The sequence below is a fragment of the Orbicella franksi genome, chromosome 1 (genome assembly GCF_964199315.1).
Source record: "Orbicella franksi chromosome 1, jaOrbFran1.1, whole genome shotgun sequence".
Classification (NCBI taxonomy): Eukaryota; Metazoa; Cnidaria; class Anthozoa; order Scleractinia; family Merulinidae; genus Orbicella; species Orbicella franksi.
In genome coordinates, this window is record NC_138145.1 from 21,412,979 (window position 1) to 21,440,863 (window position 27,885).

The window sequence follows — 27,885 nt, forward strand, 5'->3', positions numbered from 1 at the left end:
TGTTTTGTTTTTTATTCACTGCGCAATATCCCATTTGTTCGATCTTCTCGCTTACATTTTTCTCTATTTTTAGGTCCATGTACCTTCATGTCATGCTCCAACACATGGATGACCAAATTCGCGCATTTTATTTCAAACTTGGTCTGGACATGTTTCATCCATGTAACTGACTTATAAGACTTCTAATAAATAAGACAGCAGCGAGGCTGGTGTTCAGAGACGCGCTGCGCTGCCTAGCTGAGAACCAAAAAAAAAAACGAGAGGCTGTGAATAAAAGAACACTTTTGTCCTAAATAATTCAGTGGTCTCTTCCGTCCTTCCGAGCTGAAAATATAAATTAATGTCCTTTGCGGATTGGCAGTTTATTTGCTGTGAGTATGTTATGAGAATTGGCAATCTACTGAATTATGAATGTTTTTCGTTATTCTCAATACCTGTTTAACCTACGAAGTAATTATAGTGGACGGAGGAATTTACAAATTGATTGGTGTTGGGTTATTTAAGTCGCGCAGTTGTTTTGTTTGTCTAAATTGTCTCCACTCCCTTGCGTCTAAGTAAACAGAAAGCAAATTAACTGTGTTATTTTTCTGTTAAAAAGGAACGACTGCATGCTAATAAATCGGCTGGTTGCCAGAAAGCCACACCTTAGTTCATCATACCGCTGACACGGGCTCGCCCCTCTCGATAAACTTCTAAAAGAATAAATAACAAAGCAATCCTGTATTGCCTATGTGGTGTCATGGGCCTGATACTACAGGGCGTATTTACCTTGCAGTCAATACCACACGTCTTTGACACAATGACTTAACATCACCAGGCTGCGTTGGTGCGTCTATACAGTTTCCAAACGTGACAGCAAACAGTTATCAACTATAACAACGGGAAAATAAGCGCTCGACCTGAATAGGGAAGAACTATTGCAAAACAGTAACACTCCGCCGCCGAGCAACGCAAGACCTGCACATTGTGAAGTTTTAAGAACTGACGATTATCGAGGTATAGATCCAACCAACTACACTGACATCCCCAGGTAAGCAAAGCCTGCTTTAAAAAATTTACCACAAGCTTCCTTTCAATTTGTAAAACTTGCGCAAAGATTTCTTGGGCATCTGAAGCGACATCGCGCAGATTAAATCTTGTATTTAATGGCTTTTGTAGTAGTTTAAAATTATTATTTTTGCAAAAGTCCACCTAACTACATTTTTTGGTTCTAATATTTTCATACCGTCAAACCCACCAGCAGTCCTCGTTATGCTTGTGGCATGTAGAAAAAGTTCTTACACTGCTTGAAAATTCAGCGACGCCTCTCCACGAGATATGTAGCTGCTGTGACCTGCAGATTTTAATATTTTCTGGAACTCGCTAAGGGCTTAGAACAACTACAGCTAGTAAAGCTTGGCTTTTTCCCCCAAGTACCCTAAATTAGCTAAAGATGCAGCCATTTTGTAAGAAACTAATCTGAAAATACGCCCCAGCGTTAATTCCAAAGCAGGTGTCAGTTTTGCGAGTTTGGCCAGTCTGCAGACAAGCAAGCTAGGCAGACCACTTCTCGTACAGAATAATCAGCGAAATTCTCAAATCATAATACAGTTGTAAAAGTTACCCTTGAATTATTGTTCTAAAAATTCTAATAACTTTGCATTTTAAAGTTTTAGGAAATAATTTGAAGGAAAACACTTCTGAAACCAAGCCCAAGGCAGGTTGCCATGGGAACCACAATGAGCTCGGTGGGCTTGGCCAATAAGCCACCTGCGCTGCCACCAGTAAAACAAAACAACAATACGGTTAGTGGCTGGTTTGCTCTCAAAATATTGTTCATTTCACCAACTAAAGCTGACATGCATGACCTTCTTATTGTCATTTCAATTTGTTTTTGCCATATTATGGCTTCACAGTCTTAATACGCAACCCTTAAAAGTTTCTTCGCAATCAGCCTTATATTCACCTGGCGAATTTTATCAAGATTACCATCAACATAAAAATCATGTTATTTTCTCGAGTGTCAAGAGTTCGTAGCAGATCTGTCTGTTTGCCAATGCTATTTTCATTCCAAGTTCTAGTTGAAAGTTGAGCATTTAGAACACTGGTTTACAGAAGTTGTCGCTAATTTAGTTAAGGTCTGTTAATTCAAATTGAATTTTCGAACTCAAACCAAAATCGGAAATAAATACGGCTTGTCTCACATTCAGAAACATAATATCTAGAATTAGTATGGGTAATCGTATGAATGCGGTTGCAATTAAGGATTGATAAAGTATGACTGATATTGGGTAATTTTCTCAAAATTGCCAGAGCCTTAAGGGATGATTTTCACTAGCGTACATTAAGCATAAGCAACACACGCCGTAAGGTGCTGTTAAGTAGCGCCTTTTGTTGGGAAATTTTCCTAACAAAAGGCGCTAATTATCAGCGTCTTATTGCGTCTGCGTATGTCGGCTTATGCTTATGCGCTAGGGAAAAACCAACCTTAAGAGCCTTGTTCCGTTTAACTTCAAGACATTCAATATTAAAATGCTGCAAACCTTTGGCGTTAAGGCTTAAAGATTCCATAAGATTCAAATTCTCCAGAATACGTTTAGTGGAATATCTCGCCATTTAATCAAAGCAAACCGTTCAGAACTCATGTAACGGGGTATAAAATGCATAAAATGTCTCCATGGTTTCAAACTTAGAGTAACTTTGAAGACCCCATCGTGAAGGTGTGTATGTTCGTTTTGTTTGTTACTTAACGTGTGTTTGAAGTTGTGTGTTGCAGCCATTTTCATGTTCATTCTGTGACTGACTAACTGACCAATGACAAGACAAGGAAAAGACAGCTTCCTTCAATGTTGTGTGGACAGGTGTTTCAAGTGTGTCGTAACGTTATTGTCTGTGTTTTGAGATTGTTGTTGTTAATGTGATATAATATAACTGTGACACTGGTAAGTTTCTCTTGGCGTCTTGTCAAATTCACGAGTTAAAGTAAGTTGTGTTCTCTACATCCACTAAGTCACTAGTTTCCATCATACAACGCGTTCTGAATTACTAGGTGCAGATTAGTTAAACGAGGCCGTCAGTCTTTGTTAGACCTGATGCAATGCTGAGTTGTGGATCTTAGTATAGGCCTACAATACAGTTTTATCTCACTTTTTCATTCAAGTCTTATGAGGTCCCTTCTTTAAACCAGTTTTAGTGAAGTTGGCTTCCCCAATAGAAACTTACCGTAGTTAATTACACTGGTGTGCGTCAGCTCACTTAATACTGCATTAAGGCAACGCGTGGTCATTTCTTAATTAACTCTGCCAATCGAAATAGTGTTCCTAACAGGCCTTCTAAGCCTTTTTCTACTGACAAACCTTCTTAAGGTTATCGCCACCAGCTGTATTCCGTGCATATCATGACACATTCCTAGCCAATGTAGTTTTTACTTTCGTTTTAGGGAGTCTGGACGCGATACCTTTAGAGAGACCTTCCCAACATTGCCGTTAATTTACCTGATTACCCTTGCAAGAACAATCTAAATATTGTAATTTTTTTATATGTACTATAGGTAATACCCACTGCACAATCTCCTCCGGACTACAAGTTTGAACACTTTACCAAGCTCTGCCAGCAGTATCAAGAACAGAAGAAAATCTTACAGGTACAAGAAACTTATTTCTCTCTAGCTCGTAAATTAATAGCTGAGTAGATTAAAACAGAGCATCCGTCCCTACATTCCCGATCCGCACATTATGTTCCTTGAAGCAGCTTGGTTTGTTTCGCCAAATTTAGAATTTCTGTGAGTGCCGTGAACGTTCTTCCCAAGTAAAAGGAAGAGAGAGTGGAAGTGTGAACATTTTTCTCGTGGATATGCACATGCATCAGTAGTGCAAGTACATTTTCTTCGAAATACGTTTGCGTCCCTGGCTCTTCATATAATATATAGATTTAGGCCAGCCTAAAAGCGGAGCTCCTCAGTTATTTTTCGGAATGTTGTTACTAATGAAAATAATCCAACATGTATGAGGTAAATTGCGAATGATTTAATAGTTTCAGCCGGAACTAGTATTATATCAGCAGATCGAGGTGTAAGATGGTGTGATTATGAAATATAGAGCCATGATTTCAAGGATTTCTTGGAAGCCACCAAAAATCTTGATCACATAGGGGGAAAATGCATTCTGTGACTTGAGTTCAATACCGAGTTATTAGCCTCATCTAGAACTCGCAACTAGCCAACTCCCACTGACTGCGCAGGCTTAAAAATTCAGTTCCGTCGGCAGGAAGAGGTTTGCAACGCTGACTTTTCCAGCTAAGGATCTTTCGCAAATTTCGCAGGTACAAGTTCGGACCGAAGTACATAACTGGCAAAAGCTGGCAAAGAACGGTGATGAAGGAACAGAATGTCGTGAGAAGATTCTGGGCTTACTGAGCAAGTTTCGCGAGGCACAGAGACAGCAAGACTTGTTAATAGAGAAAGAGAAGCTAAGGCTTGACGCATTCAGAAACTGTATCAACGAGGACACGACAAACAGAATAAAAAAGAGATTAACTTTCTTCCAAAAACTGAACAAACAGCATGAAGCGCTGTTAGAACACGTGCGGCAGGACATTCAAGATTGCAGAATGATTTGTAAGAAGTTTAACGATTCAAGTGGAAAGTAAGTCCTTTGGCTCTTTTAGGTTTCTCCCATAATCTTCTGGAGTATGGAACGCTTTCTAAATATTGTCGTAAACTGGCATTGCCTGAGAAACGTAGTCACATGCCCAACTACCGTCGTTCTGATTGGTTAAAACATGTGTTGTACATGTGTTTAGCAGACGCAAGATCAATGCAAACAATTATTTTGGGTACTCCCATCTGTTGAAAAAATGCTTATCTAACTTCATTGCGGCTAGGCTCGATTTCAACCACTTTCTCAAGTCTGGTCCACGTTCCACCCCGAGAGTGTCTTCAGGTTAGAAGCGCGGGCTCCCGAATAGCGGCTGGCTGGTAATCGAGCCTACATTGCGGCTAGAATATAGAAAATTAAAATAAAATCAAAACAAAGGCGCCCACAACATTTACGCGTACGCTTATCATGTTTGAGCATGGTATAGTTGCCCATATACTATGATGTCTAAGCCGGTGAAAACTCTTGAATTGCATTATCCAATCTAATGTTTATATCGACTTACATAGTCCTCTTTTCGAAGATCGAAAGGATTCGAGACTTGGATAAAGTGTCCTGCGAGCCCAGCCTATGACTACGGAAGCATTGGAAGCTTATGAGGTGAACTTTTCAATATTTGTTTGTCCTGTTTATTTTTAAACAAGTAGTTCGGCTGAGTTAAAGAGGGTGTGTGGTTGTCACAGTCCTATTTGACAAAAACCGATTAAAGGTGTGGCGTTTTTTTCTCTCGAATTCAAAGTCAGCGGCGTCATTAGTCAGACGAAAGTCCCAGTCACTAGAGTGACAGTAGGCCCAAAGATACCTACAGCGATCCTAGCAGTACAAGACCCCGGTCAAAGTGTGTACCACTCAACAATTATAAGAATGATAACTAAATATGTTCAAGTTATTAAGAGAAGGATCCAAAGGTCGGAGAGTAACTCCCAGTCCCTACATGCATGTTTACTCTTGCCGTTAGTAATCAACCACACATGTATAAACCGTAGTTTTCTTTCCTCTTGTTCCTATAGGATACAAAGAAAAGTCATATTCCTCTTGACTTTGGATTCTAGTGTAAGCTAGCTGGAAGAGTCGGGATACAGGTCATAGAGCGCAGGTGACAAATCTGTAGTACACAAGAACACGGATAAAGGGTAACCTCCAAATCAATCGAAGTAAAACGTCACAGGATAATGAAGAGAATCTCGACTGTTGTAATTTGAGTGTAGGTAATTGGCGTTCTCCATAACGGAACTTGCTTGACCTCGTGTGGTCTGGTACACCACAGACAATCGAAGGGCCGCTCAGAGGAAAGGATTTCGAACAAAATTTGAATAAAACAATCTCATCTCACTGTTAAGTTGCAGTTTGTATGGTGTAATCGTCTGTGTGAGGGTAGTTCTTTAAAGAACTGTTGTGAGTGACTGACGTTTCGACAACCTAAGCGGAAGTCATCTTCAGAGTCAAGTGAATGTGTTTGTCAGTCGATGGTGTTGTAAGTCTGGTCCGTTGAAACTGATTGCTCTGTTACGGTGTACTGCTTCTTCTTTATCATCATCGATCGTCCTCAGCGTCATCATCATCATCATCATCACCATCTTCATCATCATCATCACTGCATATTAGTTCTTCTTTAGGCGAAGCATAGCTGGAGCAGTTAAACATCAAAGATAACTTTGCACTCTATTTGTCACCATTTAAAACATGTAGCTGAGTAAAGCTAAGGGAATTGTGATCCGGAAAAGTTCATTCAAGACATAGCACATTACTGTACTTTGAGTTTAATTTATAAAAAAAAAAAACAAATATTGTAAGCATTACAATGCTGCTCCTGTGTAGGGTACCTTTCAGACTCTCAATGACGTGGTTACGATGCAGACATCTCACTGCTTCCTATTTGATAGTAGCCAATCGCTTCTTTACATGCCACGAGGGCTCGTTATATATTTATCGAACAAAATTATTCAAAACATCTTGCCTAGTACTTAGACTTCTTAATTAGCCAGATGGTAAACTGAAATTCGTTTCCGGTCACGTGAAATTATAGAGAATAATTCACGGTAAAGGCCTCGAAAATGCTGCCTGTGCGTTGAAAAAGCAACGCACCTCAAAACAAGCCTACCTTTGACAAACGGGTTAAATTAAGATGGCATCTGACTGCATGCATTGTTCATATGTTAAAATGTTAATATAGCATTTTAAAGATACAAAATGTAAAATAATTTTTAGCTAATAGAAAGTCGAATGTACCCCTGTGCACCCAACAGTCATTTTCCTCATCCGTCCAGGGTTTATCGCGGTCTCTTTTTCTTTGGATCTACAATCAAATACATTCTACAGCACTACAGAGGAGATCGGATTGCACCACACGTTAATCTTTGTTCTTATCTTTATCTTTTTTCTTCGGTCTGATTCTTCGTTGAATCCAGCGCATGTAATTTTTCAGTTGTGTGTACACACCGTACTTTCCTTGAGTTGCACAACCCTCTCCCCAGCTCGATAAACCAACCACAGCCCAGCTGTCATCTGCAGAACGTCTGACCTGCAGAAACAGAAAGACGTTTATGAATACGATTACAAAAATTGACTAACAACGAGAGACGAAGGTTTGCTTCAACTCTCATGGCCGGACAATCACCAAACCCAAACAAAGGATCTGAGAGAAGCGCAAACTCTCGTCGAGTTGTTAAATTTTGAGCAGGGTTCAAATTTGAGAGAGTTTCACAGATCTCACCTTAAAGGCTAAGTAGCGCGAAATTTCTTAAGGCAAAACTAGACCTTCTGACCAGTGTCTTAACGTATAATGGAGAAACGTGAACGGTGGACGAAAATACGACAGAACGTTTTTTCCTAAATACCTTTTCAAAGTTCCCTTCATGGGCTTTAATTAAACTTAACTTTACACCTGCTTGCAGTTAAACGTACCACGAGAGGTGAACCACTGTCTCCTTTGCAGGCATCCTTCTCTCCACTAGAGTTTCCCGCGCAGACGACTTTATCGTTGATTGCGGCAGCATTGGTGGCATTTTCCCGGCAATCCTTGTGAGATGCGAACTTGATTTGAATCTGCTGAAGCACGGCGTTTGGAGGCCCTGCCAGATCATCCGGAGAAACCTGAATGAAGGAATCATGAAAAACGTAACAGCTATAAAAGAGGTAATCCCTCGCCTAGACTTTATTCCCAAGGTAATCCTCTCGAGTTATTTTAAGACATGGCACCCCGTTCGTCTGCGTATAGAACTTTACCACACGTCTTTGGATGGTTTCATGGAGGATGAAGTCAGGCGTGTAACGCCGCTGCTGTTCATGTGAGCAACGTCCGTGTCACATGCAGGATCAAACTTTAAATATATTTTATAGCTCTATTTTTTAGGAGAAGAGATACAGGCAAAGTAAACGTGCACCAGAATCCAACGTCCTGCTACCTTCTTCTAGCCATCCGCGGGTTCTAAGACTAGAAAAAAATAAACAAGCCGGTACATCTTATCCTGTAGTGTAGACGGACGTAAAAAAACTCTCGATAAAATGCTATTCCGATCTATAAAGGCGAAGTCGGCTACAATAAAAACCCGCGTGTAAGAACCTGGTGGTTTAAGGACCTCTCGGCAGAAATTAAATTTGCCATAGGTTCCTACACACGGGTTTTGACCGTATCTGTGACGTAGGCTAAAACAACCTAAGGTGTATGTAGGATTACGCATTATCGTTTAGCTTTATCTATTTGGAGGGTGTTTCCACGTTGCTCGGCGTGTCTTCGATTTTATACAGACCTAGACATGCTTCTAATATATTAGTTTTCGTTATGCTACACTTACCCGTCTAGAAGACCCCCACCCCGCTATAACACATGACTTGCCCGGTCTAACGTAGAACACATCCGTTGGTTGAGGTAGACACACTGTTCTGACAAAAGGTGAGAACTTCACCCCATGCTTCAAGCGAATCAGGGCCAGGTCATCCCCTAGACTTGCCAAGCTTGCATTTGGATGAAAGATGAGCTTGTTGGCTCGTATATTCTGCTCTCTTCCCTCTTCTACGAATCGTTCGTGCTCACCTAGCAAAGCATAAGTGCCGAAAGCCGTTTAAAAAAAAAACTAATGTACAGTTTTGGAGGATGACTGAGACGTTAAACGGACTTTCGGTTTCTTAGACAAGCCAAGCATTTCGTGCGTTATTGAACTTGCTTTATAGGCACAAAGTATCGCTGTAAGTCCATTCTCATGTTTTAAGAAAGCCATGCACCGAGCATTGTTCAATCTAGGTTGGAATCTTACTGTATAAAGACAAACCTGGATGTTTGTGGTTTAAGCATCTATGAATGACAAGGTTAACGTTGTCCGGTCTAAGTTTGCCTGTAATGAGCACTTAAACGGATTCATTGGAGGCGCACCCTAATCTTACAGTGAGAGACCCCTAAGTCGAGTGTTAAATGTATTGGAATTGTTCTATTCTTACCCATTACAACCATCACGTCTCTTGGCTCCACCTTTCCATCGTAAAAAAAGCAATGAGCCACAGTTAGTACCCAGTTCTCTTTAATGAGCACACCGCCACACCGGAAGTTGCTTTTTACGTAGACAGCAGCTTGCCAAGGCCAGGCTCCTGGTTTAGCTTCACGGCCGCCTACGATTCGGAAGTTCTGTCTGTCTCCATTTCTCATCTGAGTGTCTCCAGCTATACCACATTCACTGTAATCTGAACATAAAGGAAACCAAAGGATTAAGGAGTATCATTCAAATCAGTAATATAGATATTCTCTGGCTATAAGTTATAATAGTTATATTTTGCTTTTGTCTTTACAACAACAAACAACAACAAACTTAATTAACATGGTCTACGCCCTTGTAGTAGAAACTCGTCTTGGTCTATTGCAAATCCACGTATCTGAGTGGTTCACTCATCGTTGACTGGTTTTAATACGCTGATACAACACGATCGCGTTCGCTTGCCTTGGAACGGAAAACGATTTTGTAGATCTGGCTGAAAAATACCAAAGCCTTTAGCTTTTAACTAACAACTTGTCTCTACGAAAACAATTGTACTACTCGCCATCATTGTTTTAAGCGATAGTCAACTCGGCTACACCTCATACCAAACACCGGTTCCGCAGTCTAGTAGTTAAATTCATGATATCATAAGAAAGTCCAAACTTATTTGCAACGAGGAGGGAAGCGATTTTCAATAACATCACAAACTGACTTAATACGAGTTCATGAGTACGAAAAAACAAAGCACCAGACAATAAACATCTAGTCAAAGTGACTGCTTTCTAACTCACCAATTCCTTTGGCAGTTATCAGCTCTTTAAGCTTGGTCAGATCTTCAAAGTTTTTAAGAAGGAAGACATGTGTCCTGAAGGGTTCGGAAGCAATGCTTCGCAGCTCCTGTTCATCCACACTGTCTGTCACGCCAATAGTATAGATCTCGAAATCACAGCTGTCACGCAATATCATGGCATCAGAGGCGGGGTCACCGCCGATATTGGATCTGCCGTCTGTGATTAGGAACAGCGCTTTCTTGCTGCGCTCGCGGGTCTCAGGCACAATTTCTTCAATGGTCTTATTCAGGGCAAGACGTGTAGCAGTTCCTCCGGCAATAAAGTTCAAGTTTTCTAAATCATCAAGAAAGACAAAGTTAGGTTTGACACCTTCATAATGGAGCGAAGTGACCTGTAGGTTATTCATTTTCTCTTTCTGTTGTCATAGTTCGGTAATTCAGTGCACGGGACACGCCCAACTCTCAGTTTAGTGGGGCACCATGATGGCGTCAATACAGAGGAAGAATTCGCAACCTTACACAGAAAATTCCCCCATCAGCACATCAGCAGGCTAAAACTCGCCCTCATTAGGGAAGGGAATTAAAAATATTTTTTCTTAAGTTCAGTCGTGTGTAGTTAAAATCAAGCAAGTCGCTGTGTGCAAATGAAATACACCAACTGTAGCTTAATCAACGTCAAACGCCCTGTCAGCCTCCAATAATTTAAACATACCTGGCTATTGTAACTTCATTCGTTGTATATATATATTGGCACATATAGACGGTTAAAAGTGCTTCCTGAGCCAACAAAGATGCGAACCAAAAGGATCACGAGGATTGACAGTCCCGATTCGGTGAATAATAAAAACTGGTTAAAAAGAGACCGAAAATGGACAACTCTTGGTTTAAAAAGATAAAAAATGTATAAAAATTTATAAAACGTTTCGGTCTCTCGACCTTCGTCAGCTACCCTGATACATATATTAGATATATATATTGGTATCCACTGTGAGAGGGGGTTTCACACGAAGCTGCAGTGGTGTAACCTTTTGACAAATGACCTCGATTTTACCATACTTCTTTATTAGTCTAACTGCTGACTACTAGTGGAGGCGCGGTGGCCTCATGATTAGTTCGTTCGACTCCGGATCGAGCGGTCCGTGTTCGAACCCTGGCGGGGTACAGTGTGTTGTGTTCTTGGGCAAGACACTTTACTCTCACAGTGCCACACTCTCCACCCAGGTGTTTAAATGGGTACCGGGGAATTTAATGCTGGGGGTTAACCCTGCGATGCTCTAGCATCCCATCCAGGAGGAGGTGGGGCGGGGGTGTAGAAATACTCCTAATCGCTTCATGCTATAGAAAACCGGGATAAGCTCTGGCCTGATGAGCCACTTGGCTCATATGCAGAATTAACGTTACCTACAGTCTAACAATGCAGAAGACCTGACTTACCAAGAGTTGCAATAGCCTCGTTTTTGTTGGGCATGGCATTTGTTTTCAGATTGAAAATAACTTTGGCTGTCGAGCTGAATGTAACAACAGCAACTCTTGTCCCCATTGCAGAGTTGGATATTCCAAACTCGTCGATGATCGTTTTGGCGAAAGCGATTCCTTTTTGGAAGTTCTTATTTCCGACGCTTGCCGAGCTGTCGAGCACAAACACCAGATCGAGGCCACCAGCACCGGAGGATAAACCTGCCCGAGCCAAGCTGTCAGTTGTCGTCCAACTCAGTTTGTCGATGAAATGTTTACGCAGGTTTTCTGCAACCTTCTTCAGACTTCTCAAAGGATCTGGAGAAAAAGCGTCGTCAATGACTCATTTGCCTCAGGAAATAGCCGCTAACAATACGAAAATATCGAAAAATTGATTTGTATTACGGTTTAAGCGATTTTTTGGTCATGCAAGAATAAGCAAAGCTAAGGCAAGTGAATGAAAATTAAGCAAAAGCTAAAATAAAAGTTAAACGAGATGCTAACAAGAAATTATAAGCAAATCAAAACAATATTAGTGTCTTGGACTGACTGACTGACTGACTGACCGACTGACTGACCGCCTGCTTGCCTGACTGACTGACTGACTGACTGACTGACTCATTGACTCACTGACTCACTGACTCACTGACTCACTGACTCACTGACTCACTGACTCACTGACTCACTGACTCACTGACTCACTGACTCACTGACTCACTGACTCACTGACTCACTGACTCACTGCCTCACTGACTCATTGACTCACTGACTGACTAACTCACTGACTCACTGACTCCCTGATTAATTGACTGACTTCACGGATCAATATTTGCAAAACTGGCTTGAAACCCAGAATAGGTCATCAACTAGTTCAAGGGAGAAATTTACACAAAAGGAAGTTAAAAATAATTATCAATTTGAAAAGTACATGACATTAATTACAAAGCCAGCCAGTATTAGTCTGACACGGGTTTAGATTAGGATGTCATGCATTACGAAGACAAACTGGCAAATATGAAAATGTTTAGTATGCAAAGAAAATTGCATAGAACATGAACAGCATCTCCTTGGGGTAAACCACTTTAAGACGTGAACTGCATTCGCATATTTTAAACGCAGATACTTGTTACACCAGTTTAAGTGATAACGACAGGACCGAGTATTTACTTACAGCAGACAATAAAGTTACATCTAAAATAACAGGTAAATATATCCATGTTTCGAAAAAGAAAAGAGATTCTTAATTTACAAATGTAATAAGCACTATGAGTTTTCTAATTAATTGTTTACGGATATGGTAAATGTTATTTTGTATTTTTATTAGTTAATGTAACCAGACCAACACCTCCCTTTGGAAAGTAAGGCGCAATAAAGATATACTATTACTGACTCACTGGCTCACTGACTGACCGACTGACTGACTGACTGACTGACTGACTGACTGACTGACTGACTGACTGACCGTCCGGCTGACCGGCTGACTAAACTGCTGACTGACTGACTGACGGACGGATGGACGGACTGAATTACTGATTGATCGACAAGCTGGCTGGCTGGCTGAATGACTGAATGGCAGTTCTAAGACATACGTCATTTATACGCACAAAGACTTAAATGGAGTTACCTATTTTCCGGCAGGTCGGTGTAGTGCCATTCCATTGTACGGTCTTACACGCACGACACTTAGGAACGCATCTGAGTGCACCAAGGCCGACAAGTTCATATCCTTCATTACAGGAGAAACGAACTTGAGTTCCTTCTAGAAACAAACTTCCATCACGGCGACCATTTTTCGGGCTACCTGGATCTTTGCATTTCGTTTCTGAATAAAAGCAACATTAAAAGATGGTTATCAGGTTTATTAACAGTCAAATGCCGTATCAAATGTCAGCGTTTTTATCTTCGTTTTGGATTCCAGTCACAGAGAGAAGTTTGACTACTATTCAAAAGTAAATTATTGCCTTTGGTAACTTTTTCCAACATGGAAATCGTAACTGTTTAAAACTGCACGCCCAAGATCAGTCTAAAAAGTTGCAAGAATCTGGGACACGGTGACAAAACGAGACCTTTATGCATTAACCGAGAGGACATTAAAAAAAATCGATGCTAAGCGGAGAGAATATGAAGTAACCGATATCTCAATTTTAACAACGAAGGTGGCTCCATAAGGTTATCGTTTGTAGTGTTGCCCGTGTTAGCGTTTTATTTCGAAAGTTGTTTTTGGGGTTTGGTTTTACTTCTAGTTCATAATTCAGAATTAGTAGACTATGACTATATTTAGTTACATTGCCTGTGAAAATAATCACTCCTCTATGCAAAAATTAACCTTTAATCTACATGAATGAAGAGACTAGATATTTCTTAAATAAGGTCTTTCAGTTACTTTTTGTACAACGGGGTAGCTTTGTCGGCGACCACTTTCCATCTTTAGTGCACATCAGCTCAGCATTGCCTCTGAGACGGTACTTGCCGTTACAAACGTACTTGACAATTGAACCAACAGTGAATTCATCTTTTTGAGGCTCAAAGTAACCCTGCCTTATACCGTCGGGTCTTTTACATAATGAGCGTCTTACTCCTGTTGTCAGAAAGACGAAAAACAATTCCAGTTTTAGAAACCTCTTAAACGTGTAAGCTATTGAAGTCAGTAAGTCCAAACCAGTTCAAATATCAAACTATCTTTCACGCAGTTCAAGCTACGGAACTAAGCTAGATCTACATTGTATATGGATGTGTTAAAATGTGTGAGTAAAATTTCCGAGCATTAATACAGTTTCGTACCATATATAAAGAATAGCCTCCCTTTAATTGGCGCCAAAACATGCTCGGATATTTGTGTGCGAACATTATTTGTTCCGATTGAGAGCGTAGCTCGAGGAAAACTGTGAGCTTCGAAGAACAGATAATTTCCAAGGACAAATATCACGCATTTTTTCAAAGTTAAATGGAGGCTATTGTGTTCATCATATTTCAAATATTATTCGCAACACGCGGGATCTTTTCAAAATTGGCGAATATCACTAAGATATTTCACACTTTTGGCTAGGGCATACTCAGCCACGAGACGCTTTTAAACCAATCGCGTGCGAGCGAAAATATTATTGTATATTATTATGGCTTTACGTGCCAGCCGTGCGTGTTCTCAGATGGTGCGTGTCCAGAGATGTGTTCCTTACCCCTTTCTTTCTTGTGGCGTAATTTTTCTTGGGTGCAGACTGTCTTGTCATTAAGCACTTTCACACAATATATATCTGTGTCTGGATTTATGGAAACAGTGTTAAAGAAATCACACCCCGCTGAAGCGGTTGTTCTCGTCAGAGAAAGTAGACGATATAAAAATTACAAGGAATGTCAGTCTTTTTTCCTTCACTCTCTTATCTCCCCTTTCTTGATCTTCTTTTTATTTTGTTATTTTATGTTATTTTTCGTCGCTTGGAGTGATTTTAAGGCCTTCAGAAGTCGTGAAATTAAGGTGCGTATGGGTGATTTGGTGCAAAATACTGACACGGTTTTCATAAATCCAGTTATATATGTATCGTGACAACTTTGCACAGCTCACCTGATTGACACGTGGGAGACTTTCCAATCCACTTGCCATTGACACACCTGATAACGCGAATCCCAATTGTCTTGTAACCTCTATTACACGTGTAAAAACCGTATGAATTTCGTAACCTGACTGTTCCATTGACTATGCTTGGTGGATCAGGACAATCCCCAGTCCGTTTTCCACAAGTCTCACCAGTAAATCCACGAGCACAGGTGCATGTGAAGGCATCGACCCCGTTTGTACATGTTCCGCCATTTTGACATGGAGTAGAGTCACAACGGTTGTGATGCAGTTCGCATAATCGTCCTGTCAGGTCAGGTTTGCACACACAAGAAAAACTGCTGTTATGATCCAAACACGTTGCACCATTTTTGCATGGATTCGAATCGCACATCGTAGCGTTACACAGATTTCCTGTACAGGACGAGACTTGGAAGAAACGATTCACATTGAGTATCGTCAAGCATGTTACAAAAAGTCGAACCACTTCTTCACGACGGCCTGGAGTTTTGTCCAGCTGCCCGATCAACAATCTATATGTTCGTTACACCTTTTCACAAAATAAGCCTGTCGCTATATAAAAAAAAGACCTAGTTCAAAGCTATGTATTTCATAATATACAACTGCCGTATATTTTTGATAGTAGCTTCTCTCCAGTTACATGTACCCCTTCCCTACCATTTCTATTTATCTGCCACCTTTACTCCCTATCTGAAACATGTTTAATCATAAGCATCAGCTTAACACGTGAGACACATGGTTCATTTTTGTATCTCTGGAATAATCAAGACCTTGCAGTTTACTGTATTGCTTAACTCTATCAAACAATATGCAAAATCAAGTTCTTTTCTTACCTGCAGCAATGGCGTAAGTAGAAAATCCTGCTAGGAAAATTGTGCTAGGAATCAGTATGGATGTGAAAAATGTCATCTTCTTTATCATCTAAAGAGCAGTAAGAACAGCTTAGATTTGCAATAAAGAAGACAGACTGAACCTAAAATGAAACTGAACCAAAGGTAATTCTCAAATAACGTCGTTACGAATTCACACAAGACCAACTAAAGACACCCCCTTGACCTCGCAGTGGAAGTCGTAACTTTTATCATAGACGAAGTCCCAGTGAAGAAAAGGATACCCGAAGTATGAAGATATCGTGTTATGTCCTTCTAAATTGAGACTCGGTTCTTAATTTTCCCGACCTGACTAGTAATCAACAACATAAGTTTGTCGATTGTCACCGATTTCCGACAGCAGTCGAAAATCGTTTGTTAATTGATTATCGATTTACTGAGCAACTACGCCAGACAGAACCAAGAGGGTAAAGATAGTCATCAACAACGGGACCATAACAAAGGAATTGTCTTGCAGTTGGCATGGTAAATTATATCTAGAGATTTTTCGAAATCTTGGGATCAGTGCGGACCGAGTGAAATCAGGTAAACAGAATGCCAGGAGATCGTCGCTTGATTGTACTGCATGAAATATCTTGCGTGCCTTTCCCTTTTAGCTGACTACAGTGCCATGTAAAGTTACTTGCTATTTCTGCGGATATACAGTTGTGTAGACTTGAAGGGCAATATCTTCGAAGACATAGTCAAGTACTGATGAACGCAAGATGTACTCGGTAGGCTATAAATAAAAATTACGATTACAGCTTAGCCATAACAGATGAAGCAAGACGTTTATAACTGAGCATACACATACCAGTTACAGTGGACGATCGTGGACGCTTAAAACGTAATCCGAGCTTCGGTTTCAGTGAAAATCTTCAGAAACGTGTGGGCTCTAGTCTTCCTTCAGCTCTTGTTTCGATGACGCGTTCAGCTGAATCCGGTCAAAGACTATCAGTTATCTGTCTGACACGTGCGTCACGCCATATTTTTGCTGTAACAATTTCAAACACCATGCTGTTGCAAACAGTCGGGTCGCTTGCTCATCCAAGATTAAGACGAGTTCCATGTTGAAAGCCAATTTCCCAAGTATGACAAATGCAACCTAGGAAGTTTTTTAGTGAAAAATGATGGATGAAAATCAAGAGAGAAGTTGCGAGATTCACTTAGACATTTGTATCTCATGAGGCATTAGCCCCTCGCCCGTTTGTGCCGTCTAGAATTTCTTTTATGTGCTGGGTTGTTTGTTTTAGGGTGATCAGTAATGGTTCCGTTTTCAACAACCTTCACCCAGGTCGGGTTAACAGGTCAGTTCCTTAAACAAATAATAAAAACATGATGTTTCATTTATATCAGCCTGCAAAACTGACTACGTCTTGAGTGGTAACTTGAAGTTTCGTCCCATGCCTAGAGTAATTTTTCAGTTGAACATTACTGCCAGATCCCGGCGAGGGAGAGGGGGGGAGGGGAGGATCTAAAAAAGAAACAGGATAACAACACACTTTTTCATATACCGGTAATTATCATTATTTCTGGTCAGTACCCAAACCAAAGGAAATACAGTTTTGAAACCGCGTTACAAAACCTTTTGATATGTTCTTGTTCTTGTTTTTTTTATGTTTTAGGCTTCATTTTTATCACATGCCGTGTCAACATCTCATTTGAAAACAACTACTCAGCTTGTAAACCCAATGCACCTTTATTTCGATAAGAGATAGTGATTATACTTAACGTGACGCCCTTCATTTTAACGGTGAAAATAGTACATTCCTGCTGTGAAAACAGAGGATACCTTTATGTTAAGTGATAGCCTCAAAACAAGGTCACTATAAAATGTGTAGCTATAGCCAACGAGTATTACATTACATTTTAGGAAGTATCTAAGTTTCACAGAAATTACTGTTCACCAATCGTCTCCCGTAGAAGTTCACTTTAGACCTATCTATACAGATATTGAATAACTAACCTTTTAAAAAAGGTTTATAGTTGATAAAACTGTTATGTAGTATTTCACACGAGGTAAACTGAAAGAAAAACAGATGAAACAAGATCTGATAGCTATTTGATACACCATGAAAAAAAAAAAAAACATTGAATCGAATATTAAAACAATTGTATATACCGCACGTGGTTGCCTACTAACATTACTAAACCTTTGGTCCTTAGGTACATGTAGGAACCGACTAGGGCGTTTTTAAGGCACAGACGTGTTAGAGAAGGACGTGAACCGGCAGTTGAACTTTCTCTTGTTTGGTCCGTATTATTAACTTTTCGTTAAAAATTTCAAGTTCTAAATGATAAGCTGAGAGTTTTCCATCTCACATGTGGAATGTGAATACGCGCCAACAGCAAGAACATAAACTTCCGATGTACCTAAACAGATGTTGAATAACTAATTTTAAGGTTTACAGTTGATGAAAGTAGTCACCACCTAAATTATTCAAAAATCCTAAAAAAATTCAAAAATCCTAATAAAAATTCAAAAAGGTTTTAAAAATGCCCACAACATTTGAAGTGGGATATAATTATATTTGTATTCAAACAATATCACCTGGGCATGTTGCGTGATAACTTTCTTAGAAAACATCAGTTGCCATTTAACTTAAACTGATCTAGGTTGAATTAGTTGTAGAACCTTAAAGCTTGTAACCTCGAAAATTCAACCGATGAAATGATTGTAAATCAATAATAAAAACTTAATTATTTTATTTCCCACTGAAAAAATCCAACCAGGTCATATTTTCAGAAATATGTTATACCGTAAACTGCCACTTATACAACTTCGTAAGGGGTTTTGTGGGGGCTTGGAAACGGAGGGGCTTATAAGTGGAATAAAAAAAAACCGTTTCGAAACGAGTTACAGCAGTGTTAATCGAAATACTTTTTGCATATACGGGTTCTTAATTAAGCTTTAAAACATCGTAATAAATCGAATTCACTTTATTTTAAACTAGAGGGGGGGGGGTTTAAGCGGAAGTAATATTTTAATCTACAAGTAGAATGGTCTATAACCGAAGGGGCTTATAAGCGCCAGTTTACGGTAGATAGAAATGAGTGCACCTTGTCACGCGCACAGTGCACATTAATTGTCACGTGCAGTGCTACGTGGACTAACTGGTGATTGCTATGTAAAACGTTTAGTGTTTGAAATCAAAACTTCAGGATAAACTCAAAGGTAGATTTAGTGGTAGTTCTCCGAGAAACAACTATACTGTTGAAATATGTAATTTGATTCAGATAATAAAAGTTCAATTACCATAACTGAGTCTCAAACTGGTGAATATTTGTAACACATGTTGACGGGTTATAGCCTTCAAATGCGTCATCCTTGTTCCACATTGTAAAGTAGAACTCAATGATCCAACAAACTGAAATGATAATTATATAAGTCTTGCGTGTTCGTGTTTCTATCATTGCTGGGTTCTGAGACTCAAAACTACCAAGAGCCTAGCTAGAGGTTTCAGTAATATTGACACTCCAGACTGTCCTACAGTTAGCATGTACTCGTAACTTTTAAAGCCATTTAGAAATAGTAGTTAGGTCCAGGTGACGAGGAATCGTTGCGTCTCTGTTGGTAGCTTGTGCTGCTGCTGTACACGTGAACTGTGTTTGTCACAGATGAATTTCCTCCTGAATAAGCTGTTTGGTCATCAGCCTGTTAAAGAAGAAGACATTTTCACAGGAAGCAAGGAAACAGTGAACGGTGCAAGTAATTTCCGGCATAAGACTAACACCCAAATTGTGAGCTACTGTTTGTGACGCGCAATTAATCATAATCAAAATCGTAGTCTACTTCTGTTTAATAAGAGAATGCTCCTGGAAAAAAATACTTAAGGAGCTAACCATGGTATCTAACTGAACGGAAAACAGAGGTCGGCCAATGTTTTCTAACCAAAGAAGGTAATGACTTGGTTTTATACGAGTATTTCCCGGCACGTAACACCGGCTACACGTGTTTGTTCCGAGGTATAAAAAGGTCGCATTTTAACTCCTGTACAACTCTTGAACCACAACTCTTGTGTCGCTGGTATGATTTCTGGCGATAGTTTGGATAAAACAAGTCTTTGTGTGTGTGAAGGACATTCATGTTACCTCCTGCATGACTTCAGTTTTCCTGTCATTCAAGTGATCCAGCTTTTCACCCAGTTTCTCAAACTCTTTCTCCAGTCGATCATTGTTTGATTGTAAGGTGTCGTTGTTAGAGTACTTTGAACTTCGATCGGAAGCCTTTAAACAGAATAAACACTAAAAGAGTTAAACATGCATATATTGATTGAATAGAAGATTTTGCTGGTGTTTCCTATTGGAAAGTACAAAAAAATAATCGTTAGAAATGCAGGTATTTAAAATAGTTTTTGAGAATCTGACAACCCCGCGCCCCTCACCCCACGGGGGATTACAACACTTTAAGGGGCGGTTTCTAAGCCAAGCCACATTTGTTCTGCTGGGAAGTAATGATGTCGGCTTGGTTCTTGGTGAATGAAATCTTCGTTTATTCTAAAGACATCACTCCCGCTACAGTGTATTCAAAGCATTAGGAATTTCGAAAGACTATTTCCGACATCCTTGGAGCAAAATTTTTTAAAGAAATGGGTTTTTAAATCATTTAAAAATCGAACACAATGGTTTCGAGCAACGCCAGCCATCACGAAAGGTGTCAAGTTGACACTGAAATCACGAGTGCTTATTTCTCCTCAGACGGGAGCAACGCATTCCAGACGATAACTACAATTGTTCATGAAGTCAGCAAAGATAAATCAAAGGTACCTGATGATTTTTTTCTTTTTCATAGTCCGTGTTTTGCTTATTTTACCGCCTAAGATTAATTAACAATTATTCCATGAAACCGCGTTGGATATGAAGTGATAAATAACCAACGAGCGCGTAGCGCGAGTTGGTTATGATCACTTCATATCCAACAAGGTCGAATGGAATAATTGTTTTAGTATATTCTTAATCGGGTTTTTGCCGCCGATTTTTATTTCAACAATTTTACAGAGCGGAAAATTTTTAAACTTGGCGCACTGTTTTCCATATAAGGTAAAACTCCGACTAATGGCTCATAGTCGGAGTTTTTGAGCCAATCAGAGAGCTAGAAATGCAATAGTCGGAGCTGAGAATATACTAATATGTAAATGGTTTGCCATTGCTGCAACTGCTTAAAGTAAGCTTACATATATAGCTAACATGTATGCAGGCGATTACATGTTCGTTTAAGTACTATTTTCCAAGTTTTTGCTTTTTTTCGTAGGCTTTGATATTTACTTCTGAAAGTTATACTGAAACAGTTGTTCGTCAAAGGGGGAGTGAATAACTGACATTCCCTTCGCCGAATAATGACCAATAATTTGTTAAATAAGTTCTTGCTCTAGTGTACCTGAATTATAATGCCATTTATATCTCCCTTTTTGAACTATTGCAATGTCTGCTTCGAAATCCATATGAACAAACTGTCCTTTATTTATCAGGCCATTCCTCGATTATTAAGTTTGCTTATTTTGAGCTGCTCGTCATTGTTATGGCTAATAAAAAGGGGGTTACATTCTCAAAAAGCAGCTTCACAACCTTTGTTGCCCGCGGCATTTACATTTTCATTCAGCCGCGTTCGCCAAAACCCTTGTTATTATTCCACTGGCACTTGGTCTAATATGTGCTTAAGGCATACCGTAATTTAACGGTACGATTTTAAAGTACATGTATTTACCTTTTGATCTCCGTTGGTGTGTGGTTCAAAGAATGACACAGGAGGTTTTGAGGCTGTTGCTGCATTCAACTCCTGCGCAGTTTTCAACACTGGACAATTCTTTGCACTGTCCCACTGGACGAGCTCTCTGTTGTAGAACTGGGCCTCTTTTGTTGCGATTTTTAACTTCTCGTTTTTGTGTCTTAGTTCTTGGAGTTCTCGTTCCAGGAGACTTTGTTCTTGTCTTCTTGGACTCGTCGCTTGCGGCTCATTCTTAAGCGTATTGATGTCTCTCCCAAGGCTATAGGCAATCAGTTGTTGTTCGGACAAGACGCGTTGAAGTCGCGTCTTGCTTTCCTGGAGCTCGAATATTTCGCTTCTTAAGGTCGACAAGGTATTCTCATAAGTCTTCCTTTCGTCTTGTGATCTCCTGTAAAATTCTTGTTCGAGGAAGATCTTCAGCTCTTTAGTAATCTTTTGTGTGTTTTGCTCGATTTCCATTTTCTCGTGCTCGAATTGGTGCTCCAGCTTGCTTTTCTCCTTCTTAAAGTGTTCTTCTAATTCTGTGACCTTTCGTTCTGCCTTAGCAAGTTTATCTTTTAGCTCGGCAATTGTTGCATCTGTTGTCCTCTGATAAGCTTGAACAACTTGCCTGTTTTCTTCGCGTAGTCGGGTCACGAGTTCTTGTTTTCCTCTTTCGACTTTGTTCTTCCATTCTGCCATGTCCGCTTCGTATTTCTTCTCTAGCTCTCGTTTTTCCCTCGAGAAGGAGTCGGAAAGATGCGTCTTTTCTTCTCTCAGCTTCGAAAGTTCTCGGGACATAGCCTCGAGCGTGACATTTAACAATTCTTTCTCATGTTCCAGTTTTCCTGACAGTTCATCTTTGTCTCTCTGGCTTTGTTGAAGTAAAGCATCCTTCTCTCTTAACAGCATCTCGTTCTGCGTCCTCAATTTCCTTTCCTCGTCCAGCAACTGCTCTTTCTCTGTGCGGAATTCTTTCTCCAGTTTGTAAAGGGAATCTTGCAGTTCCTTCTCACGAGTTGACACTTCCGCTGTTATCTTAGCCTGGTATTCAAGACGGAGTTTCTCTTCCATTTCCTCTCTGTAGGTTTTAAATTTTGCCTCCATATTCAACTTGTCTATTTCAGAACGTTCTATGAGTTCAAGCCTGTGTTTTTCTCTCACATCTGTCAACTTCATTTCTAACTCATACTCTATCTTTCGGCGTTCTTCAGTATAACGGTAGGTCAATTGCTCTTTGGTCCTTTCAATCGTCCTATCTAAGTCGTGGATCCTGCTCTCCAGTTCCGACTTGTTCCTTGTTAGGGTAAGTATCTCGGAGTTATACCTCTCCTCGATTTGAGTATACCTCTTTTTCTCTTCCTGTATTCTTTTGTTGTAGTCCTCGATAAGCTGCTTCTTTTCTGCCAGCAATTGCTGTTGCAGGTCGTTCTTCTCCTTTTCAAGTTCTTTCCGTACCTTCTCTATCTCCTTGCTGGTAACCTCTCTGAAGCACTGCTCGCGCTCATAGCGAACTGTGTTTATCTCGTGTTTGTAGGTTTGTTCGAGTTGGTTCAGTTTTCTTTCACACAGTTCTCTTTCATTTGTTGCTTCTTCTTTCAAATCCTTTAACTGCTTTTCGTAATCTTCCTCTAAAGTTTTCTTTTCCCTTGTAAGAGTTTCTCTTTCTTCTCGATGTTTGAACTGGATCTCGTCTGTTTTTCGTTTCCATTCTCTGCTCTTTTCTTCAAGAATGTAAGACTTCTGTTGCAGTTCTGATCTCAACGTTTCAGCCTTCTTTCTTTCAGTCTCGTACTTCTCCATTAAGCTTTGTAGCTCAAATTTGAAATGCTCCTCGTTTCTTTTCTTTTCTTCAGCAGCACACTCGACAGAATCTTTGAAGCGTCTAATAACGCTCTCTTGCTCACTAATGACCTTTTGCAGTCGTTCCACTTCCCCAAGTGCCTTGTCTTTTTCACTGACGAATTTTCCCCTTTCGGTCTCGTGAGTCTTTTTGAGTTGTTCTATCTCGCGTTTAGACGTTTCCTCTGAGTCTGAAAGCTCTTTAGCAAGTGAATCTAATTCTTCTGTCAGCCTTCTGTTCAGATACTCAAGCTCTGTTATCTTTAATTTTAAGTCGCCGTTTTCTTGGTGAAGCTTGTTCTCCTTGGCTGTCAAACTCTCAAGTTGAGAACGTGAGCGGAACATTTCGTTGAGCATCTCACGGTTTGCTATTTCCAGCTCCACAGAAACCTTTAACTTCGTCTCGTAGTCTTTTATTTTCAAGTTGAGCTCGTTAATCTCCGCCTTATTTTGCTGTTCATTCTCGTTAGCAAGTCGTTCAGCCTCTTCTAATTGCAAACGCAACTGTTCTGATACATTATTCAACTTTCTGTTTTCGTCTTCAAGCTTCTCAATTTTGCTTTTAAACGCGAGGAGTTCCTTCTCCCATTCTAGATTTTGTCTGGTAGCTTCCTCTTCGAGTCTTGCCACAGTTAACGTCAGCTCTCCAACCGTCACAGTAAGCTCCTGCTTCTCTTTTTCCAACATCTCATTAGTTGATGTCTGATCTTCCAGTTTCTTTTTCAAACTAGCCACAGCATCCTCGTGTTCACTTTTTCGGTCATTCATTTGTTTTTCGTGACTGTTCTTTAAATCTGTCATGTTGTTTACATGTTTTTCCTCGGCATTGCTGTACTTTCTTTTCCAATTTGTCACTTCCCTCAAAAGCTCTTGAATTTCATTATGTAGCTTGCCTTTCTCCTGGACTTCTTTGTTCAGCTCGTCTTGAAGTTTCGATACCTGTGACTGACACTTCGATTCTGTCTCCTTTCGCTCTTTGATAATCCGTTCTTCGTAATTACTTATAATCTCCTTCTTGGTCATTTCAAGACTTTGTATCCGACCAAAGAGACCCTTCTTTTCCTTTTCCAACTCGGAGATTTTTTGCTTTAGCGCGGCTACCTGAGCATCAAATTCTTCCTGACTATCTGTTAGGTTGTTTCGTACTCGATCCAAATCTTTTTCTGTTGCTGCCAGTTGCACGTTTTTCTGTTCAAGCTCTTCTTTCATCTGCCCAATAATTTCCTTGAGATTGGCCAGTTCTCTCTCATATTTGATCTTATTGTCTTCCATCCACTTCTCTCGTTTCTTTGTTTCTTCTTTCAGCTCAGCTGTTTCTGTTTTATGACGAGCAGTTTCTTCTTTGTTCTTCCTATCCAGATTTTGGCAACTTTCTGCTAGTCTCTCGTTTTCTTTTGTAAGCTCTGTTATCTTCAGATCATTCTGGTTTTGCAACTCCCTGATCTTGCTCTCGAGATCTCTTACGGTTTGCTCTAGTTTAGAGATGACAGCCTCTTTTTCGCTTTTCAGTTGCTGTAACTTCTGGTTGTGTTGGGTCTTTAACTGTTCTATTTCCTTTCTGAATTGTTTTTCGAGCTCGAAATTCTCTTTTTTGAACTTTTCAGTCATCTCTTCCTTCAAGGCTTTTATCGTTGTCTCATACTGCTCTCTTAATTTTAATGTTTCTTTACGGAGTTTGTCAAGCTGTGCTTGTAGTTTCTTTTTCTGCGCCTCGAGCTTGTCTTTTTCCGCTGTAAAATGGGAATTTCTCTTCTCAAAATCTTGAAGCAAATCTGTAATCTTCATTTCGTACTTCTTCACAATTTCGCTCTGTCTCTCGATTAGTTGTTGTTTTTCATGGTCGAAGTTTTCTTCAAGCTCGCTCTTTTCTTTGTCACACTTCTCTTTTAAGGTGGTTTTAATTTCTGTGATTTTAGCCTTGTAGGTCTCTTCTATTGTTGTACATTTTTTGGTCAGTTCTTCTTCTTTCCTTGAATGAATCTCTTTTAAGGCTTCTTTTTCTTCCCTTAGTTTGTCCAGTTTTAATTTCAGGTCATCTTGCAAATCGGTTATTTTCTTTTCGTACTCAGTTACAGTTTGTTCGTGAGTTTCGGTTAACTGATTTCTTTCATCAGCAAATTCCTTTTCCGCGTCTTCCTTTTCCTTCTCATATTTTTGTCGCAGTTCTTTCTTGGTGTCTTTTATGAGCTGTTCATACTTATCGATACTGTTAGACAACTCTTCCCTTAAACCTTGAATCTTCTCTTTGTACTTTTCCTCATGACTCTCCATGGCGGCTTCTAAATCTGCCAATTTCTTCTCGTATTTCTCTTTGATTCCAGCTATTTGTTCTTCGTATGCTTTCATTGTGCTTGCATTGGAAGCTTTCAGTTCCTCTATCTGTTTTGAAAAGTTTGATTCTAGTTCTGTCTTTTCTTTGTTGCACTTTTCAGTAATTTCTTCTTTAAGCTCCTTTATTTTCAATTTATGCTGTTTCTCTGACTCAGCCATTTCTTGTCTTAATGCCTCTATTGCTTTCTGGTGTGACTCCTTTAAGCTCTTCCATTCATTTTCCATCTCCTCGACTTTTGCATCCAGTTCTTCTTGGAGAATGACAATCTTTTCTTCGTATTCCTTTACCACTGCATTGTGTGATTCTATCAAGGTAGTCTTTTCTTTGGCCAATGTTTCTTCCATTTCACTCTTTTCTTTATTGAATTTTTCCGTCATCTCGTCTTTCGCATCTTTCAGTTGTTTCTCATGACCCTGTTTCAATGCCAGTATTTCTTGTTCCAGTTTTTCGATGTTGGTTCTATTGGTCTCTTCCAGTCGTTCCTTTTCTTTCTCTATCTGAGCTATCTTAACTTCGTATTCTTGCTGCATGCTAGTGATTTTGGTTTCATAAGCTTTGATCTCCATCTTATGACCTTCAATCAGTTCTTCTCGCTCTTTCATAAAGTTTGCTTCAATCTCGTCTTTCTCTTTTTCCAATTTTTCTAACAGCTCTTGCTCCAGAACTTTCATGTCTTCTTTGTCCTTTTGTTCAAGGGTCGTAAGCTTCTCCTGGCACGATTCAATTTCCGCAGCATGTTTATCTATTAACTGTGTTTTCTCTGCCTCCAATTTCGTAATAGCCAACTTGTTTTCCTTTCTTATTTCTTGGATTCGGACTTCACTTTGCTGGATGAGTTTCTTGTATTTGGCGATCAATTCTTGCTTTTCTGTATCGAACTCGTTTTCCATATCATTCTCCTTCTGTATGTACTCCATCTTTAGCTTATCCTGAAGTTCCTTCATCAATAAGTTGTGGTTTTCTTCAAGCTCTTTGCACCTCCTCTTCAACTCTGCTATTTCCTCCAAAGAACTATTGTAACTTGCCTCAAATTTATCCTTCTGAGTTTTGAGTTGTTCTAACTGTTCTTCGTATTGCTGAGTGATAGAAGTTATCTTAGCCTCGTATTCTTCTAGAGCCTTTTCGTGTGCTGCTATAAGCGACTCTTTCTCTTTTGTGCACGCAGCTTCCATCTCACCCTTTTCTGCTTGGAACTTTTCCGTAAGCTCAATTCTCAAGTTGGCCAGCATTTCTTCGTATTGCTTTTCAAGAGCAGAGCATTTCTCGCGCAGTGTTGTTACCTGTGTAGTGAGGCTAGCATTTTTCTTTTCTGATTTTTCTTTGTCGATTTTTAGTTGCCCTAGCTTCGTTTCGTAATCTTGCTGAATCTGCACTATCTTGATCTCATATTCCTTTGTGCTCTTCTGATATGTCTGCAACAAGGCCTCGTTTTCCGCTCGCAGAATCTGTATCTGTTCCTCGAAATTATCTTGCATTTCATCTTTTTCGCTCGAAAACCTTGCCTCCATCTCTCCCTTCTCCATCTTGCACTTGTTCGTGAGCTCTCTCTTTACATCTTCAATCATTCTAAGATTCTCTATCTCCATGGCGGAAATTTTCTGTTTGAGTCGTTGAACTTCTCTTTGGGACTCATTGTACTTTTTCTGCCAATCGTCTCTCTCTATTTTAAGTTGCCCGAGTTTGACTTCGTAATCCTGGATGATCTTTGTTTTGTTAAGCTCATATTCGGTGACAGATTTTTGGTACATATCGTTAAGGGCTTTCTTCTCTCCTTCCAGCGTTTTTATCCTTTGCTTGAGGGACTCTACTTCTGCACTGTTATCCATTGGAATTGTTCCCACGACCTCCATGTCCCAAGTTCCCCCTTGGTCTTCCATTGGCATTTCGTTGGTGACCACAGAGTAGTTAGTAGGCTCTACGTAGTAAGGACCTCCCCAACCATCTATTGGTTGTGACTCATGAATTTCGACTCCAGACATCTCGGTTATTTTCTTGCTAACTGAATTTAGACGATGGCAAAAAATTTATACGTGGATTCAGTAAATTTATAACGATCGTTGCAAATAGCATTATTTATTTAGAATCATTATTCTTAATCTTTGCAACGATATTCTAAAAATAGGTTGGTGTACCCTGCTACTCCTGAGAAATCCAATGAGTTAATGGCTTAAAGGGACATAGTGAGCTGGCGCACATGCTCATTAGATACCATTTTATAGCTA

General features: G+C 39.9%; 3 protein-coding genes across 4 annotated transcripts; 1 reads left to right on the forward strand and 2 right to left on the reverse strand.

Moving 5' to 3' along the window:
• Nucleotides 1-466: 466 nt before the first annotated feature.
• Nucleotides 467-5,732, forward strand: LOC145497010 (uncharacterized). Its single transcript, XM_081476789.1, has 6 exons — nucleotides 467-1,030; nucleotides 1,650-1,784; nucleotides 3,530-3,622; nucleotides 4,300-4,622; nucleotides 5,158-5,234; nucleotides 5,645-5,732. Exons 2-5 carry the CDS (start codon nucleotides 1,707-1,709, stop codon nucleotides 5,231-5,233), a joined length of 570 nt encoding a protein of 189 aa, XP_081332915.1. The 5' UTR covers nucleotides 467-1,030; nucleotides 1,650-1,706; the 3' UTR covers nucleotide 5,234; nucleotides 5,645-5,732.
• A 1,252-nt stretch (nucleotides 5,733-6,984) lies between these two features.
• On the reverse strand, nucleotides 6,985-17,655 carry LOC145496997 (complement C2-like). Of its 2 annotated transcripts, XM_081476770.1 has the most exons (11): nucleotides 16,600-17,655; nucleotides 15,750-15,837; nucleotides 14,905-15,324; nucleotides 13,729-13,923; nucleotides 12,970-13,167; nucleotides 11,325-11,663; nucleotides 9,892-10,224; nucleotides 9,069-9,308; nucleotides 8,429-8,667; nucleotides 7,539-7,727; nucleotides 6,985-7,155 (listed from the first exon to the last, which is right to left on the reverse strand). In XM_081476770.1, the coding sequence occupies exons 2-11, from the start codon at nucleotides 15,835-15,837 to the stop codon at nucleotides 6,985-6,987; spliced, it is 2,412 nt and encodes an 803-aa protein (XP_081332896.1). In that variant the 5' UTR covers nucleotides 16,600-17,655. The 2 variants fall into 2 exon arrangements, with proteins under 2 accessions (XP_081332896.1, XP_081332905.1); XM_081476779.1 differs by lacking the exon at nucleotides 16,600-17,655 and having other exon boundaries at nucleotides 15,750-16,587.
• Nucleotides 17,656-19,254: 1,599 nt separating this feature from the next.
• On the reverse strand, nucleotides 19,255-27,642 carry LOC145487215 (uncharacterized). The gene is made up of 3 exons (XM_081465976.1): nucleotides 21,490-27,642; nucleotides 19,878-20,012; nucleotides 19,255-19,440 (listed from the first exon to the last, which is right to left on the reverse strand). Exons 1-3 carry the CDS (start codon nucleotides 27,640-27,642, stop codon nucleotides 19,309-19,311), a joined length of 6,420 nt encoding a protein of 2,139 aa, XP_081322102.1. The 3' UTR covers nucleotides 19,255-19,308.
• Nucleotides 27,643-27,885: the final 243 nt, after the last annotated feature.

What these genes read in the sequence shown, in the direction of transcription:
- LOC145497010 (XM_081476789.1), top strand. Translation starts at nt 1,707, where the DNA reads ATGGGAACCACAATGAGCTCGGTGGGCTTGGCCAATAAGCCACCTGCG. An exon ending in AACAGAAGAAAATCTTACAG is followed by an intron (nt 3,623 to 4,299) that starts GTACAAGAAACT and finishes CAAATTTCGCAG; the next exon opens with GTACAAGTTCGGACCGAAGT. An exon ending in TTTAACGATTCAAGTGGAAA is followed by an intron (nt 4,623 to 5,157) that starts GTAAGTCCTTTG and finishes CTCTTTTCGAAG; the next exon opens with ATCGAAAGGATTCGAGACTT.
- LOC145496997 (XM_081476770.1), bottom strand. Translation starts at nt 15,837, where the DNA reads ATGATAAAGAAGATGACATTTTTCACATCCATACTGATTCCTAGCACA. An exon ending in GTCTCCCACGTGTCAATCAG is followed by an intron (nt 13,924 to 14,904) that starts GTGAGCTGTGCA and finishes TTCTGACAACAG; the next exon opens with GAGTAAGACGCTCATTATGT. An exon ending in GCTACCCCGTTGTACAAAAA is followed by an intron (nt 13,168 to 13,728) that starts GTAACTGAAAGA and finishes GCTTTTATTCAG; the next exon opens with AAACGAAATGCAAAGATCCA.
- LOC145487215 (XM_081465976.1), bottom strand. Translation starts at nt 27,642, where the DNA reads ATGTCTGGAGTCGAAATTCATGAGTCACAACCAATAGATGGTTGGGGA. An exon ending in ACACCAACGGAGATCAAAAG is followed by an intron (nt 20,013 to 21,489) that starts GTAAATACATGT and finishes TTCTGTTTAAAG; the next exon opens with GCTTCCGATCGAAGTTCAAA. An exon ending in AAACTGAAGTCATGCAGGAG is followed by an intron (nt 19,441 to 19,877) that starts GTAACATGAATG and finishes CTTCTTTAACAG; the next exon opens with GCTGATGACCAAACAGCTTA.